Below are 17,412 nucleotides of genomic sequence, written 5' to 3' on the forward strand. Positions count from 1 at the left end.
ATCTCTCTACAGGGTGACTTGTTTCTAGCTGAACTATCTACAGGGTGATTTGTTTGTAGCTGAACTCTCTACAATGTAACTTCTTCTAGCTGAACTCTCTACAGGGTGACTTGTTTGTAGCTGAACCCTCTACAGGGTGATTTGTATCTAGCTGAACTCTCTACAAGGTAACTTCTTCTAGCTGATCTTTCTACAGGGTGATTTGTTTGTAGCTGAATTCTCTACAGGGCGATTTGTTTGCTGCTGAACTCTCTACATGGTAGTTTCTTTGTAGCTGAACTCTCTACAATGTAACTTCTTCTAGCTGAACTCTCTACGGGTGACTTGTTTCTAGCTGATCTCTCTACAGGGTGACTTGTTTCTAGCTGAACTATCTACAGGGTGATTTGTTTGTAGCTGAACTCTCTACAAAGTGACTTCTTCTAGCTGATCTATCTACAGGATGACTTGTTTCTAACTGAACTCTCTACAGTGTGATCTGTTCATAGCGGAACTTTTTACTGGGTGATTTGTTTGCAGCTAAACTCTTTGCATGATTGTTTCTTTGTAACTGAACTCTCTACAAGGTAACTTCTTCTAGCTGATCTCTCTACAAGATGACTTGTTTCTAACTGAACTCTCTACAGTGTGATCTGTTCATAGCGGAACTTTTTACTGGGTGATTTGTTTACAGCTAAACTCTTTGCATGATTGTTTCTTTGTAACTTAACTGTCTACAATGTGACTTCTTCTAGCTGATCTTTCTACAGGATGACTTGTTTCTAACTGAACTCTCTATAGTGTGATCTGTTCATAGCGGAACTTTCTGAGTACTGGGTGATTTGTTTGCATCTAAACTCTTTGCATGATTGTTTCTTTGTAACTGAACTCTCTACAAGGTAACTTCTTCTAGCTGATCTCTCTATAAGGCAATTTGCTTGTAGCTGAATACTCTACAGGGTGATTTATTTCAGCTGAACTCTCTACATGATGGCTTCTTTGTAGCTGAACTCTCTATTAGGTACCTTCTTCTAGCTGATCTGACTACAGGGTGACTTGTTTGTAGCTGACTTCCCTACAGAATAACTTGCAATGTAATATAACTGAGTAAATTATACATGCAGCTGAATGCTTTATTAAGGTGATTGTTCTATTAGAGTATCTCGATCTCGCATTTGCTGCACATAGTTGCCTTTCGAATCATAACTCAGTGATTTGTAATCCGATTCTTCTGTACTACTGCAAGAACTTTCCATGATGATTATTCCAGCTACATACTGATTTTCAGCTCGTTGCTCTAAGCGGTTTGCCTGGTAGACACGAAAACTAATAATTTTTTATTCATAAAAATCGATCGCGTAATTTTGACACAGGTTGGGTTTTGTGTCATATCTCCATGGTCTTTATTCCGATTCCTTTCAAAACACAAAAAGGCACTCCTACGATGGTTGCTCCATCTACTTATCAATTTTCAACTGATTCCTCCAAGGGGCTTACCCTGTAGGCGTGACAGACCTTCGACCTTATTTTACGCAAATAATCGATCATAACTCCATCAATGTTCATTGGATTCCTACCAACGTTAGTATACAGATCCGCCTTAATGAGCCCTTTAAGTGTGCCAAATTTCAGCCCGATCCGAGCACGCATTCGTGTTTTATGGCGGATTTTGCGAAGTGTGCGAAATGAAGAAGAAAAAGAAGAAAAAACCAAGAAATTAAAACGAACTTTTGTTCGCTCGTATCTCGAAAATGGCTGGAGCGATTTTCTTCATATTTGGTATGTAGACTCCCCTAACTGGGCGACACGTCTCTAGCAAATTTGGTTCCAATCGGATAAGGGATCACAGAGCTACATAGGTGTGAAAATTGCGTTTTCTTTCTTCCTGTTAATATACTCACGGTGTGGCGCGCCGGCTTCTTGGGCCGCACGACACACTATCGTGTGTCTTGATCTATAAAATCAATGAAGTGTAATGAAATGGTAAGTATTACATTACATAATTTTATTAAGGCTTTACAGCACAAGCGCTGAAAATCTGTAGGACACCGGTGTGTAAAGTTGTTACATAAGTGTGTTTGAAAAGGTGGAAAAAGGACAAAAAATCCATCGGATGCCTTGAACCACACCCATCCGATTAACACTCGAACGCTTACAGGAGTCTGCCAGGCTTTCAAAATGTTTTCTCCTTGCCAATTTCACTTGTAGAATCCCACAAGTGCACTAATAACATTGTGGTTATGTAGAGTCAGTTAGCTGTTATTGAATTTGGTGCAGTCACTCTATTGAACTGATGAAGGTGTTAATGCTCTATATGAATTCTGTTATTGTGATTCCCTGCTTATTTAATATTATATATTAGCTCTTGCCAATATTTTATATTGTTATAGAGATACAAAATGTCAGTCAGACACAAGTGAAAAGGTTAAACTCATATAACCATGATAAAGTTACACTTGTCTGAAGGGTATTGGTGAGTCAGGTAGTCAGTCAATCAGTCAGTCAGTCAGTCAGTCAGTCAGTCAGTCAGTCAGTCAGTCAGTCAGTCAGTCAGTCAGTCAGTCAGTCAGTCAGTCAGTCAGTCAGTCAGTCAGTCAGTCAGTCAGTCAGTCAGTCAGTCAGTCAGTCAGTCAGTCAGTCAGTCAGTCAGTCGGTCAGTTGGTAAAGTAAGTCAGTCAATCCATCTGTGTATTAATCAGTCAATTAGTCAACCAATCAGTCAGTCAGTCAGGTGGTAGAAAATTCCATTTATAAGCAAAATACTTTTGTAACAACTTATTAGAAACAATTTGAGTCACACTGTAACACTTTTGGGATATTGGTTATGCCTATTTAACCAATACTGCCAAGGTATATTGAAGGTATTGTGAGGCTGGTTTCTGGTTAACATGTTTTTCTGAGAATGTGCAAACCTTCATGATCCCTAATAGCTATACAGCACTACCGTAGCTATGTGTTATAAAAATTTACAAGATAGAGAAGTATAATTAACTTCTAGGAAGGCATTGCAATGTTGCCAAACGTCACCCCAGTTACCATTAATACTTCACTTGTGGTTGTTATGACACCTAATGTTTTTGGTTTTCATAAGACATACATTGATCAGATTAATTTAATGTATAGGTTTTCATTTCACAGAAATGGTAAACCAATACATGTAAGCTTTCAGTATCTTAATAATATAACATGATTAGGTGATTATTCCCCTTAAACATGATCCATACTATGTCTCAACCTAAATTTTGCAATTAGTTGCAGTAGCTATTTCATAGAAATATTAAATAATTGTGCTCATCAATTACATTATGTATTTATTGCTAATTCACTATTTAGCTTTTATCAAGAGTATATAATGGGGACAAAGTGCATTACCAATCAACACAAATCACCGAGTCGTTTGAATTATGCCATAAGGCTTTACAGGCTCATTTTTCACACCTTATGGTGTAGTTCGGCACTCTCCCTCCCCATTATTTACTCTTGCTAGTATGTATATGTGACTGAATTTGACAAAACCCGGCTTCGACGCACAAAGCTTCGTTAGGAGATATGGCGATTTTAAGTAATCATTGTGTAATAATCATTGTGTAATAACTTCCCAGTGCCTACAGCTGTACAAACAAAATTTGCACCAAGTATGCATCTATTTACTAGCTATCGCTGAGTGGGTGTATACATTTCTGATACCCAAAATTAGCCCTGTTTTGGGCAGCTTTTCTCGAGCTGGTAATAATATCACAGGTGGTAGTAATAGGGTGGGGGGGCGGTGGGTGGGCTTAATATAGGGGTATAAAATGAAGTAAGAAGACGATTGGAATCCAGAGGCCAAGTTTGGGCTCTCCATGGCCCTCAAATCACTCCAAATTGGCTGAGAACACTATTGGCGAGCTCTCTGTGAAGTCCCAGTTCACTACACACCATTATCACAACGCCATGGCCATTCAATGGCACCAATCCGAGCACCAATCTCCCACTCGTGGCTTTGACAGGGTCGGAAAAAAGCTGCCACAGAAACCAGACTTGCCAGTCCTGAAGGAAGTACAGCGTGGAATATGATAGTGTATTAGGCCAGCAATCCATTTCTGGTAAAAACGTAAGTTTGATTTTGTGTGTGTGGAAGCCTTGTTATGTGAAATCCGGTCACATATAGACACAAGATCATATCCGATTGTATTAGAACATTTGCAAGAAGTGTGTGGCAGCTATTACCTCACCATACAGCACAGTAAAAGTGATAAACAATAAGATGTGGTGCTATATAACAATAATGTCATAATCGTTTATCAAGAGCTTAGGTTTTCTGCACATTATTTAAAACACGTTCCCATTAGATGCTAAGCATTCAATGTGATGACTGTTATGGTAGATGTACAGTGTGTCTATAAATGCAAAGAGTGTAAAGAAATGATAAGTTTTATAACTATGGTTTATTGTACAATCCCACAAATGCACTAATAACCTGTGTATAAAAGTGTGGCTATATACGTGAGCTTAGATTGTGATAGAGAATGTTGCTGCTGAACACAGTGCAACCACTCTATTAAACAGACTAATGTGATAACACTCTACTTTACTCAATATAATTATGTTCTGTTAATGTGGTCCCCTTATTACTTAATATTATGAACACCTGTTAATACTTAATAATTATATTAATAGTGCATTGTTAGAGATATCAAGTCAGGCTAAAGCAACATCCACAATTGAAAATGTCAAGCTGAAGCCTAGTCATGTAAGCTTGTTTGAAGGGTATTTGTAATTCAGGGAGTCAGTCAGTCGTTCAGTTGGTCAGCCAGTCAGTCAGAATTTCACTAAATAAAGATAATCTAATCCAAAACAGCCAAGCTGTAAAAAAAGTGTGCGGCCCTCAGAAAGGATATGGTGAAAAAATATGTGAAATCCAAGGTGGCGGCCAAGAAATGGCTGTGATGGTAGGTTAATGGTAAAAATTTTAATAACGACAATTCAGGTGAATTTTTGTGCCGCTTCACAAAATTTACCTAAATTGTCATTATTAAAATTTTTACCATTAACCTACCATCACAGCCATTTCTTGGCCGCCACCTTGGATTTCACATCTTTTTTCACCATAGCCTTTCTGAGGGCCGCACACTTTTTTTACAGCTTGGCTGTTTTGGATTAGATTTCATTTCTTTTTGTATTTGTATACCCCAAAGCCGGCCTATGGCCAGCTTTGGGACTTTTTTAACCTATGTTTTTTTCTTTACTACAGGAAGAAGAAAAGATGAAGTAGATGTACTTTAAATATTTTATCAGTAAATGTACAAATTATATATGCTGTATAATACTTATGTGACCGGATTTGCGAAAAGGGGTCTTCCACACACATCCAATTTTCCAACTTTGACAATTGATAACTTCAGATTGGAAAGAGCTATTGCCTTGAAATTTGGGCAGTGATGAGCACCACTACAGCTGAATACATGGTGAAATTTTCAGGTTAATATGTTACTTGAACACTGAGTTGTCTCCAACGTTTATGGAATTGGATTTGTGTGGAAGACCCCTTTTCGCAAATCCGGTCACATATATTGATTACAAAAATCTCCATGGTGGTTTCTTTGTAACTGAACACTCTACAAGGTGACTTCTTCTAATTGCTCTCTCTACAGGGTGAATTGTTTGTAGCTGAACGATCTACAAGGTAACTTCTTCTAGCTGATCTCTCTACAGGGTGATGTGTTTGTAGCTGAATTCTGTATAGGTGATTTGTTTGCAGCTGAGCTCTTTACAGAATGGTTTCTTTGTAGCTGAACTCTCTAAAAGGTAACTTCTTCTAACTGATCTTTCTACAGGGCAATTTGTTTCTGGCAGAATTTTCTACAGGGTGATTTCTTTGCAGCTGAACTCTCTACATGGTGGTTTCTTTGTAGCTGAACTCTCTACAAGGTAACTTCTTCTAACTGATCTTTCTACAGGGTGATTTGTTTGTAGCTGAACTATCTACAAGGTAATTTCTTCTAGCTGATCTCTCTACAGGGTGATTTGTTTGTAGCTGAATTCTGTACAAGTGATTTGTTTGCAGCTGAGCTCTTTACAGAATGGTTTCTTTGTAGCTGAACTCTCTACAGGGTGATTTGTTTGTAGCTGAAATCCCTACAAGGTAACTTCTTCTAGCTGATCTTTCTACAGGGCGATTTGTTTGTAGCTGAGTTCTCTACAGGGTGTTTGTTTGCAGCTGAATTGTCTACATGGTGGTTTCTTTATAGCTGAACTCTCTACAAGGTGACTTCTTCTAGCTGATCTCTCTACAGGGTGATTTGTTTGTAGCTGAACTCTCTACAAGGCGATACTTCTAGGTGATCTCTCTACAGGATTCCTTGTTTCTAACTGAACTCTCAACAGGGTGATCTGTTCATAGCTGAACTTTCTACTGGGTGATTTGTTTGCAGCTGAACTCTCTAAATGGTGGTTTCTTTGTAGCTGAACTCTCTACAATGTGACTTGTTTCTAGCTGATCTCTATACAGGGTGACTTGTTTCTAGCTGAACTCTCTACAGGTGATTTGTTTGTAGCTGAACTCTCTACATGGTGGTTTCGTTGTAGCTGAACTCTCTACAAGGCAACTTCTTCTAGCTGATCTTTTTACACTACATATTTGTTTGTAGCTGAGTTCTCTACAGGGTGATTTGTTTGCAGCTGAACTCTCTACATGGGAGTTTCATTGTAGCTGAACTCTCTACAATGTGACTTCTTCTAGCTGAACTCTCTACAGGGTTACTTGTTTCTAGCTGAACTCTCTACAGGTGATTTGTTTGCAGCTGAACTCTCTACATGGTGGTTTCTTTGTAGCTGAACTCTCTACAAGGTAACTTCTTCTAGCTGATCTTTCTACAAGGTGATTTGTTTGTAGCTGAATTCTCTACAGGGTGATTTATTTGCACCTTAACTCTCTACAAGGTGACTTCTTCTAGCTGAACTCTCAATAGAGTGATTGATTTTTTTTGCAGCTGAACTCTCTACATGGTGGTTTCTTTGTAACTGAGCTCTCTACAGGGTGATTTGTTTGCAGCTGAACTCTACATGGTAGTTTTTTTGTAGCTCTACAATGTGACTTCTTCTAGCTGAACTCTCTACAAGGTGACTTGTTTCTAGCTGATCTGTCTACAGGGTGACTTGTTTCTAGCTGAACTCTCTACAGGTGATTTGTTTGCAGCTGAACTCTCTACATGGTTTATTTCTTTGTAACTGAACTCCCTGCAAGGTGACTTCTTCTAGCTGATCTCTCTACAGGGAGATTTGTTTGTAGCTTAACTCTCTACAGGTGATTTGTTTGCAGCTTAAATCTCCACATGATGGTTTCTTTGTAGCTGAACTCTCTACAAGGTAATTTCTTCTAGCTGATCTCTCTACAGGCCGATTTGTTTGTAGCTGAACTCTCTACATGATGGTTTCTTTGTAGCTGAACTCTCTACAAGGTGATTTCTTCTATAGCTGATCTTTCTACAGGGTGATTTGTTTGTAGTTGAACTCTCTACATGATAGTTTCTTTGTAGCTGAACTCTCTACAAGGTAACTTCTTCTAGCTGATCTCTCTAGAGGACAATTTGTTTGTACCTGAACTCTCACATGATTGTTTCTTTGAAGCTGAACTCTCTACAAGGTGATTTCTTCTAGCTGATCTTTCTACAGGGTGATTTGTTTGTAGCAAAACTCTCTACAAGGAAACTTCTTCTAGCTGATCTCTCTACAGGGAGATTTGTTTGTAGCTGAACTCTCTATACATGATTTGTTTGTGGCTGAATTCTCTACATGATGGTTTGTTTGTAGCTGAACTCTCTACAAGGTAACTTCTTCTAGCTGATCTCTTTACAGGGTGAATTGTTTGTAGCTGAACGATCTACAAGGTAACTTCTTCTAACTGATCTCTCTACAGGGTGATTTGTCTGTAGCTGAACTCTCTACAAGGAAACCTCTTTTAACTGAGCTCTGTACAGGGTGAATTGTTTGTAGCTGAACTATCTACAAGGTAACTTCTTCTAGCTGATCTCTCTACAGAATGATTTGTTTGTAGCTGAACTATCTACAAGGTAACTTCTTCTAGCTGATCTCTCTACAGGGTGATTTGTTTGTAGCTGAATTCTGTATAGGTGATTTGTTTGCAGCTGAGCTCTTTACAGAATGGTTTCTTTGTAGCTGAACTCTCCACAAGGTAACTTCTTCTAGCTGATGTATCTACAGGGTCACTAGTTTGTAGCTGAATTCTCTACATGGTGGTTTCTTTGTAACTGAACTATCTACAAGGCGACATCTTCTAGCTGATCTTTCAACAGGGTGATTTGTTTGTAACTGAACTCTCTACAGGGTGATTTGTTTGTAGCTGATCTCTATACAGGTTACTTATTTCTAACTGATCTCTGTTCAGGGTGACTGCTCTATTAGGATGACTGCTCTATTAGAGTATCTCGATCTCGCACTTGCTACACCAAGTTGGATTTTGTGTTATAACTCCGTGGCTTTTAAGTCTGATTCTTCTACACCATTGAAGAGCCTTTCTAAGATGATAACTCCATCTGTACAGCAATGTTCAAAGCATTACCCCAAGTGGTTTATCTGGTAGGCGTGGCAAGCATAATAATAATAATAATAATAATAATAAAATAAAATAATAAAAAATTAGCTAATCTCGATTGCGTAATTGTTACACACTGTTGATTTTTTCACTGTATCTTCCTGGTTTTTAGCTCGATTTCTTTCAAACCACAAAAGGTTTGAGGTTCAATAGTTAACCTATCCACCCACTGATTTTCAGCTTCTTCCCATACGCGGTTTACCCTGTAGGCGTGACAACATATTGGTGTTATTTTTCGTGCATAATCGCTCATAACTCTTTGCCTGTTTATGATATTCCAGCCAAAGTTGGTACAGAGATGCGCCTTTATACCCCCCTTCTGTGTGCCAAATGTCAAGGCAATGGGATAACGCGTTCGCGTTTTATAGCAGTTTTTGTAAATGTGCGAAAAGAGGAAGAAAAATAAGAAAAAAAAACCCGAAGAAACTAAGCCAATTTTTGAAGTCGCATATCTCAGGAATTCCTGAAGCGATTTCGCTCAAATTTGGAATGTGGAGTACTGAAGTTGGAGGGAATGTACACAGCAAAATTTATCTTGTTTCATCAAGGCAGCACAGAGCTACGGAGGTGCGAAAATTGCGTTTTGTTTCTTCCTGTCAATATACTCACGGGGTTGCGAGCCGGCTTCTTGGGCCGCACGACACACTACCGTGTGTCTTGATTCCACAGAAATTTATTGGAAACAATTTGGTTTGTAATGTAAACACTTCGAATCCTGGGGTTGGAGGGATTTTTTCCTTACTTTGGCCCCTTTTCTGTTACACCTTTTCAGCTATAAGTCACTAAGTCTAAGTCCTTGAAATTAGGTTAGGTAATCCTAAGGCTGCAGCACATTGTCGTGGTAAGGACGTATAGGTTCGCCTTCAGGAAAGATTACCTCGGATTGGCTCGCCACGAGTGGATACAACTCTCAATACTCTAATTAAAGCCCTAAGCACCCGTGATTGCATACGTCATACAATACATAATACATGCGCACAACACATTGCTACTATTAATAGGTCAGTCAATTCTCTACATCCTCCCGGGCGCGGTTGAGAGTATCCGCCCATTCAGATATTTGACGTAGTGCCTTCACGGCAGCTCTTCTTCTGGGGCGATCACTATGTATAGCTGGATTATCTCCTGACTCTGGTTGATCTGGCTTACTGTAAACAGTCTCAGTTGGAAGTTCTTCATTATCAGTGTTTGACACTTCTAAAGGATATAATTTAACAATTGGACGTGATGTCCTATGGTTGCCTATTCTGATATTTGCAGCACGAATGTAGCCATCCTTTCCTTGAATGAGGTCTTCTACGATTGCCAGTTTCCAATACAGTCTAGCTTTTTCATCATGGACTATCACTACGTCGCCTTTCTTAATGACTTGCTGGTTGTGTCCTGAAGATTTATGAAATTCCCTCAAAGAGGTGAGGTACTCACTCTTCCAACGCATCCAAAATTGCTTGATGACTTGTGTCTGTTTGTCTACCCGTTTCCTGATCATACTTGAAGTGAGGAAGTCTGGATCATCAGAATCATCTACATCTTTTAGATCATGGGGAATCATCTGCACTCTTCTACCATACAACAAATAGGATGGTGTGAGGGGTTCGGGATCTGAGAGATCAGAAGAAACATGGGTAAGAGGTCGATCATTCAACATTGCCTCCACTTCAACAATGATTGTTTCCAGTTGCTCCCGTGATATGTATGCTCGTCCCAATGTCTTCTTCACTGCTTGCTTCGTAAGTCCTATCATCCTTTCCCAGAAGCCCCCATACCATGGGGCTCGTTTGGGAATGAACTCCCAAGTAACATTCTGACGTTCCAATGTCTCTTTCAGAGTGTCTGATTGCAATAACTTCTGTATATCCTCCGCGGCGGCAAGAAATGTAGATGCGTTGTCAGAGATCATCTTGCGTGGTAGTGACTTTCTACTGGAAAACCTTCTAAAGGCCAGCAAGAATGTATCAACAGATAAATCACTTACTACTTCAAGGTGTACTGCTCTTGTTACCGCGCAAGTGAAAAGACAAATGTAGACTTTCTTCTCCTGTTGTCCTTCCTTGACAAATAAGGCTCCGGTAAAGTCCACACCGGTGATGGTAAAGGGTGGAGCTTCAGTAACCCTGATCTTTGGTAGTGGTGGTGGGTCTGGGGCTCTGTAAGGCTTACCAATGAGCTTCCTGCAGGGAACACAGTGTCTCAATACACTCTTAACACACTGCCGTATTGCTGGTATCCAGAAAATCTGGCATAGGGCAGTAACAGTTGTATTCACTCCTCCATGATACAAGTTCTTGTGAGTGTCCTTTACAATCAGTTTGGTGACGGGATGCTTCTTGGGTAGGAGGTAGGGAAACTTGCTAAGATCTGATATCGGTGCATTATGTATTCGTCCTCCACAACGGATTAACTTCTTGTCATCAATAAATAATCTAAGCTGTTTGACTAAGTGAGGACATTTGGAAGATGTTGAGGATGTCTTGAGCAGGTAAGCAAGTTCTTCTGGAAAACTACTGTGTTGCACTGCAATGATCAAACGTCTACGTGCATCAGACAATTCAGTTCTAGTAAGCAGACCAGAAAGTTTGGGGTTTAACTTGCGAAGATTGTGAATAAAGCGGTAGATGTAAGCAATGGTGCCCAACAAACGATTAATGTGACTGTACCGTGAAGCATCAATGACTGTGAGTAGATTAGTTCGATCTTTCAATGAAGACATGGTAGTGGAGGGTATAAATTCTGTAGCTTCAGTCACTACTAGATCAAGAACATTGATAGGTGTCCAGGTTGGCCAATTGGAAGTGTTCAACAACCATTGTGGACCATGTATCCATAACTCAGATGACGTCAATTGCTCTGTGGATATTCCCCTGGTAAGGAGATCTGCGGGGTTATCGGATGAGGGTGTAAATGACCAAACTGTTGAAGGAAAACTCTTCAGAATTTCAGTTACTCGTTGGTGTACAAAGGAGTTGGAATGGCTACCATTGTTTATCCAATGGAGAACTATTTGACTATCTGTCCAGAGGTGTACTGGAATGAGGTGCTGGCTGGCTGAAATTGCAGCTTGAACTAATTTTGCCACTTTGGTAGCAGTAACAGCAGCCATCAACTCCAGTTTAGGTAGAGTCAAAGCTTTGATGGGAGCTACACGGCTTTTGGACATGACAAATGAGATGTTGTTGTCACTGCAGAGATAAACAATAGCACCATATGCCTTAGTGCTGGCATCAGCAAACACATAAAGATGATCTATAACTTTGTCTGATAGGATAGGGAAGTAGGCTCTTGGAATAGTTATGTTAGAGAGCTCGAGGATGTCACTGCGTATTCGAACCCATTTCTCTTGAAGTTCTTCATGAAGTGGAGTGTCCCAGGATCGTTTCTGTTGCCATACTTCTTGTAGTAGTATCTTGGCACGGATAGTAACTGGAGTAGCCCATCCTAAAGGATCAAAGATTAATGATGAATCTTGAAGAACACTACGTTTGGTTATGATGTTACTTGAAGGCAGTGACTTGGGAGCCAGTGACATTGTATCTGTACATGTATTCCAGAGGAGACCAAGGATCTGGACAGTGGTATTGTGGTCGATGGTCTTATTGGCAGTAGCAATCTGTTGTAGTGTGATACTGTTTGATGCCCAAGACCTTAGGTTGAAATTAGCTTGTTGCATGAAGTTCCTTGCTTGTGTGTAGTATTCAAGGAGTTGAACCTCAGTGTCACACCCGGATATGATATTGTCGAAATAGATATTGCGCTGAATGTCTTCGGAAACACATGAACGAAATGTGCGAAGGTGTAGATCAATAGTGGCATGTAACATGAATGGAGAACTGGCTGTGCCAAATGGAACAGATGTAAAACGAAAAGTCTGGAGTAAACTGTCAGGGTTCTCAGGTTGCACTGGCCACAAGAAACGAGTAAAATTTCTGTCGTCTTCGTGTAATCTGACATGAAGAAAGGCCTTCTCAATGTCTGTTGACAGGGCATACTTGTGTAAACGAAAGCGCAACAGAATGGAACAGAAATCATTCAAGAAAGGAGGTCCCACCTCTAGGCAATCATTCAGGCTTGCAGCAGAGGAGCTCTCACGGCAGCTACAGTCATATACAATGCGAATAGGAGTTGTTTGAGAGTCCTTCTTGATGGGATGGTGGGATAAGTAGTATACTGACAGTTCAGGAGTAGAAAAGGAGTGAGTGTCATTGACCCTTTCAATAAAACCACGGCGTTCCTGTTCCATTAGAATGTTGTCATACACTTTCAGTAATTGTGGATTTTGCCTTAACCTCGTGAGTAAACTGTTAGTTCTTCCCTTACAGATGTTGTAATTCGATGGTAGGTGTGGTTTGTCATCTTTCCATGGGAATTTGGCTGTATAAGTACCATCCGGTAGCTGATAGATGTTGTTAGATTGGTAGGATCTGAGAAAGCTGGAACCACATTCATGAGTGTCTGTACCACTGGCTTCTATTGACCAAAGCTGTTGCAAATCAATCTCCTCTGGTGTAGTGGTAAATTGAAGCAGGATAGACATTGGTAATTGGGTAGACGATAAAGGTAGAGGTCCAGATAAAAGATAGCCAAGTTGAGATTGCTGCGCTGTGGGACCGTTTCCTCTAATGATGTGGTCCTGTACAAATGACCAGTAATAGTCCACTCCAATTAGAATAGAGACTAAAAATTCATCACTATCTGTAACGGGATTTGCAAGCTGCAGCCCTTTCAAATGTGGTAAGCTCTCTAATTCCACTACACAGGAATTCTGAATAGGAGAGGCTATCTGTGGAACTATGAGGACAGAATTAGGAACAAGATCCCGGTAAGCGTCTGTATCTGGATAGTAGCTACTCCTAAAGTCTGAAATGATGGCGAGTCATTGCCAAATGAAGACAGAGCTACTTGTGTAGTGGTGGATGGCACAATGTTGAGTTTGTTAGCTAGTTCTGAACAAATAAATGAGCGTTGTGCTCCTTCGTCAAAAAGAATGTTGGCATTCAGGCATGTACCACCACCAATAACAGGAGTTATAGCAGTCTTGAGTAAACAAATAGTACGGTGGGAATCAGGAATGAGCAATGATGTGACTGGTGTAGCATTAGTGGTAGGTGAAGGAATAGGTTGTGGCACAATAGGTTGATGAGTGATCTGAGGTATGGCCCTTGGTTCAACTGTTCTATGGTCACTGTTGCACAAGCTTGTATGATGTTTTCGCTTGCAGTTTCTACATCGAAATTTTGAATTACATTGTGAGACTTTATGCTTGGCAAGACAGTTATAGCACAAGCGACCTTGCTTCACAATCTCCAGTCGTCTTTGATGATCTGTTACAGTAGTGCACTGGTGAGCTGCATGGGGTCCCTTGCAATATACGCATGATGGTGCTAACTTAGGTTTGTTACCCTGAAGTTTGGTACTCACTACAAAGGCAGCTGTAGAATGGGGCTGAGACTTGTATAGATCATCGTTACCGGATTCTAGAATTCGAATTTCCTTCAGGATAGAACACATTAGCTGAGAAAATGTCCATTCTGAGGTAGTGGCTTCTCTTGCTAGATTCTGTCTGATCTCTTTTGGCAGCTTACCAAGAATAATAGGCACAATCAGGTCACCGTATGTTTCTTCAGATTTTCCCAGTGAGGAAAGGCCACGGGAGTGGCTCTCAATAGTATCATGAAACACATGCAGACTAGTCAGGTTGTTAGCTGGTCTTGGTATCTCAAGTAAAGCCTTCATGTGTGCAGCAGTCACCTTGTGAGGCTGACCAAAACGATCTTGTAAAATGGCTGCTGCATGTGAATAGTTATGGTCAGTAAGGGGGAACCCTTCAATTGTCCTAGCTGCATCTCCTTCAAGCTGTGCCTTAAGATAATTGAACTTTTGTACTCCTGTTAGATTGGGATTTAGATCAATTGCAGCTTGGAAGGAGTCCCAAAAGGTTAGCCAATGTAGAGGATTTCCTGAGAATGTTGGCAGGGTCAGTTTGGGTAACCTACACATAGCAAACTGTTGAGATTGAGTGTGACCTGCTGCTCTTATTGGGTGTGTGGTTGATACGGTATTGATAGTGGGAATTCCAGCTAAGCTTGTAGAGTTGCTGAGTCTAAGGTTCTGGGTTGATAATGATGGCAATAACAGACTTGGGTCTCCTGCTAGACTAGATGATATAGGGCTGCCAGCATTCGTAACTGTTGGAATTAAGGGGGGAGGCCCTGAACCATAAACATAGCTGACAGATGTGAGTGAGATAGGTGAAGTTGAATGTGACGAGAATGAGTCTAGTGTTGGGAGTGTCAGTGACGAGGTTGGTACCAAACTACTAGGAGTTCCAAAACTAGCATTTACCACTGGTGCATAACTGATGGTGTTCATTACTGGTGTATCATGAGTAGTACATAACACTGGGGTGTCACTAGTGACAGTTGTAAAAGGTGTATCACAAGAACCAGTTGGTAATGTGCTAGTTATATCACTCACAACCTCCTTGTCTGGTCCTTGTATTGTAGCTTCACTTGATCCTTGCTGTTAGGGAGTAGCAGAACGATTTTCCCGCTGGAATAGGTCCACACGTTTGTTTAACTCATTAACTTTCTCCATTATGGTGTCGTGTAGCTCCTCTGAATCCATAATAGCTTCTTCTAACTTCGTAGATTCTTGTATCAGTTCGAAAATCTGTTCATCAAGTGCCACAATCTGCTCCTTCTTCTTCTCTAACTGAGTAACAGCGGTGTTTAAATAAGTGACGACAAGTTCATCGAGTTCTGTGGCTAGAGTTTCTACCACTTTGCCAAAAATTCGTGTCACGTGGGAGCGGTATGCTCTTCGAGAAGTCCGTAGTCGAGTTAACCTTTTCATCGTCGTAGTCCACTGAAAATAAATACAAACGGCAAACAACTATGAAGTGAATCGGGGTGCTTGCCTCTTCTGGCACCGTTAGTAGAGCCAATATGCCACGATGCCACAGCGTTTACGCCTGGGGTTATGAATCGGCTTCAATGGACGACAGAGTTCCATCACAGCACCAGAGAATGTCGTGGTAAGGACGTATAGGTTCGCCTTCAGGAAAGATTACCTTGGATTGGCTCGCCACGAGTGGATACAACTCTCAATACTCTAATTAAAGCCCTAAGCACCCGTGATTGCATATGTCATACAATACATAATACATGCGCACAACACATTGCTACTATTAATAGGTCAGTCAATTCTCTACACACATGTTGCTGTCAGACCTTCAGTGCTGGTCACTGTAAAAGCACTTATGACAATAACAACTTTTTTGTAATTGGTTATGTCTATTCAATCAACACTGCCAAAGTACCATCAGGGTATTGTAAGGCTGGTTAACACTTTTTATGAGAATGTACAAACCTCATGATCCCTAAAGTGTGATAAGTTTTAGAATCTAGAGAAATACATAATATTATAGAAAGGTATTGTAATGTTGCCAGACATCACCTTAGTTACCATTAGTATTTTTGCTTGTTTATGCTGTGATGAGGTAGCTACTGATTGGAATATGATATCTAAAGTTTTTGGTTTCTTAGTGTGTGGATTGATTAAATTAATGCATAGGTCATCATTTCATGTAATCAGGAAACCCATAAGCATGTAATTCTTAACGTTTTGGGTATCTATTACATTGAGATGTTGATCACATTCTGATCAGGTTATCATTCCCCTTAAACATGATCTATACTATAATTATGTAACTATGCATTTAGTGCTCTACCATAACTTCACTTTAACATTTTTAGTGGCAACTAAAATAGAGTGGCTATTTTATAGAAATTCTAAATCAAAGTGTTCATCAATTATGTACATGCACGTTTTGTCCCTATGTTAATTCATAGCTGCTGAACTACTATGTGTATAAACATACAGACAGAAGATTATATTCAATAGAGCATTTACAAGAAGTGTGTGGTAGCTATTACCTGTACAATATCACTGTACAGTGATAAACAATAATTTAAAAAGAACAATGCCATTGCTTGCTGCCAACCAATGCTTATTGAGAGCTTAGGTTTTCTGTTGCATTATTCTGACATGTTCCCTTAAATATTCAACACTTTATGACGTGATGACTGTTATATTAGATGTATATCTATAAAATCAAAGAATTGTAATGAAATGGTAAGTTTTGAATTGCATAATATGTAGAATCCCACAGATGCTCTGTGGCTATATAGCTCAGCTTGTGATGGAGAACTGTTATTGAATAAGTGCAAGCACTCTATTAAACAGATTAAGGTGTTACAGTGGTCCCTCTATCATACCTGAAGTCATTGTACCCTAGATGTGTTTAGATAATAGAAACGTTCAGAATAAATGAAGCCTATACATTATAAAAATGCTCTAATAGAACAAACACTTTAGGCAAAATACTCTAATAAAGTGATACTTCCACAGTTTGGATAACAAAGCATTCAGATTATTGATCACTAGATAATGAAGGGACCACTGTTACTCTATTTGTGTTATGTTAATGTGGTCCCCTCATTACTTAACATTGTGAGCTCTTAATGTGAAAACAGTGCATTGTTAGAGATACCAAGGTGCAACTGACAGACTAGAGCAAGGTTTATAGTCACGTTGGCATGCATTCATCACCTCAGTTACCATTAATACTTCTTTTGTGGCTGTTTATGCTGTAGCTACCAATAGGTACCTAAAGTTTTGTGTATATTAATCACATTCATGTAGAAGTTATTATTCCACTTAAAACTATAGGAATGCGATTGCTACCTAAAGGTTTGTGCACTTAGTATATTGATCACATTCATGTATATTGATCACATTCATGTATATATATATATCAAGACACACGGTAGTGTGTCGTGCGG

At 39.9% G+C, this 17,412-nt stretch overlaps 1 protein-coding gene across 1 annotated transcript; it reads right to left on the minus strand.

The window, feature by feature from the left end:
• Window positions 1–9,578: 9,578 nt before the first annotated feature.
• Window positions 9,579–15,421, minus strand: LOC136247978 (uncharacterized). The gene is made up of 3 exons (XM_066039796.1): window positions 15,155–15,421; window positions 13,418–15,088; window positions 9,579–13,349 (listed from the first exon to the last, which is right to left on the minus strand). The coding sequence occupies exons 1-3, from the start codon at window positions 15,419–15,421 to the stop codon at window positions 9,579–9,581; spliced, it is 5,709 nt and encodes a 1,902-aa protein (XP_065895868.1).
• Between the last annotated feature and the right edge of the window lie 1,991 nt (window positions 15,422–17,412).

The sequence above is a fragment of the Dysidea avara genome, chromosome 2 (genome assembly GCF_963678975.1).
Source record: "Dysidea avara chromosome 2, odDysAvar1.4, whole genome shotgun sequence".
Taxonomy (NCBI): domain Eukaryota; kingdom Metazoa; phylum Porifera; class Demospongiae; order Dictyoceratida; family Dysideidae; genus Dysidea; species Dysidea avara.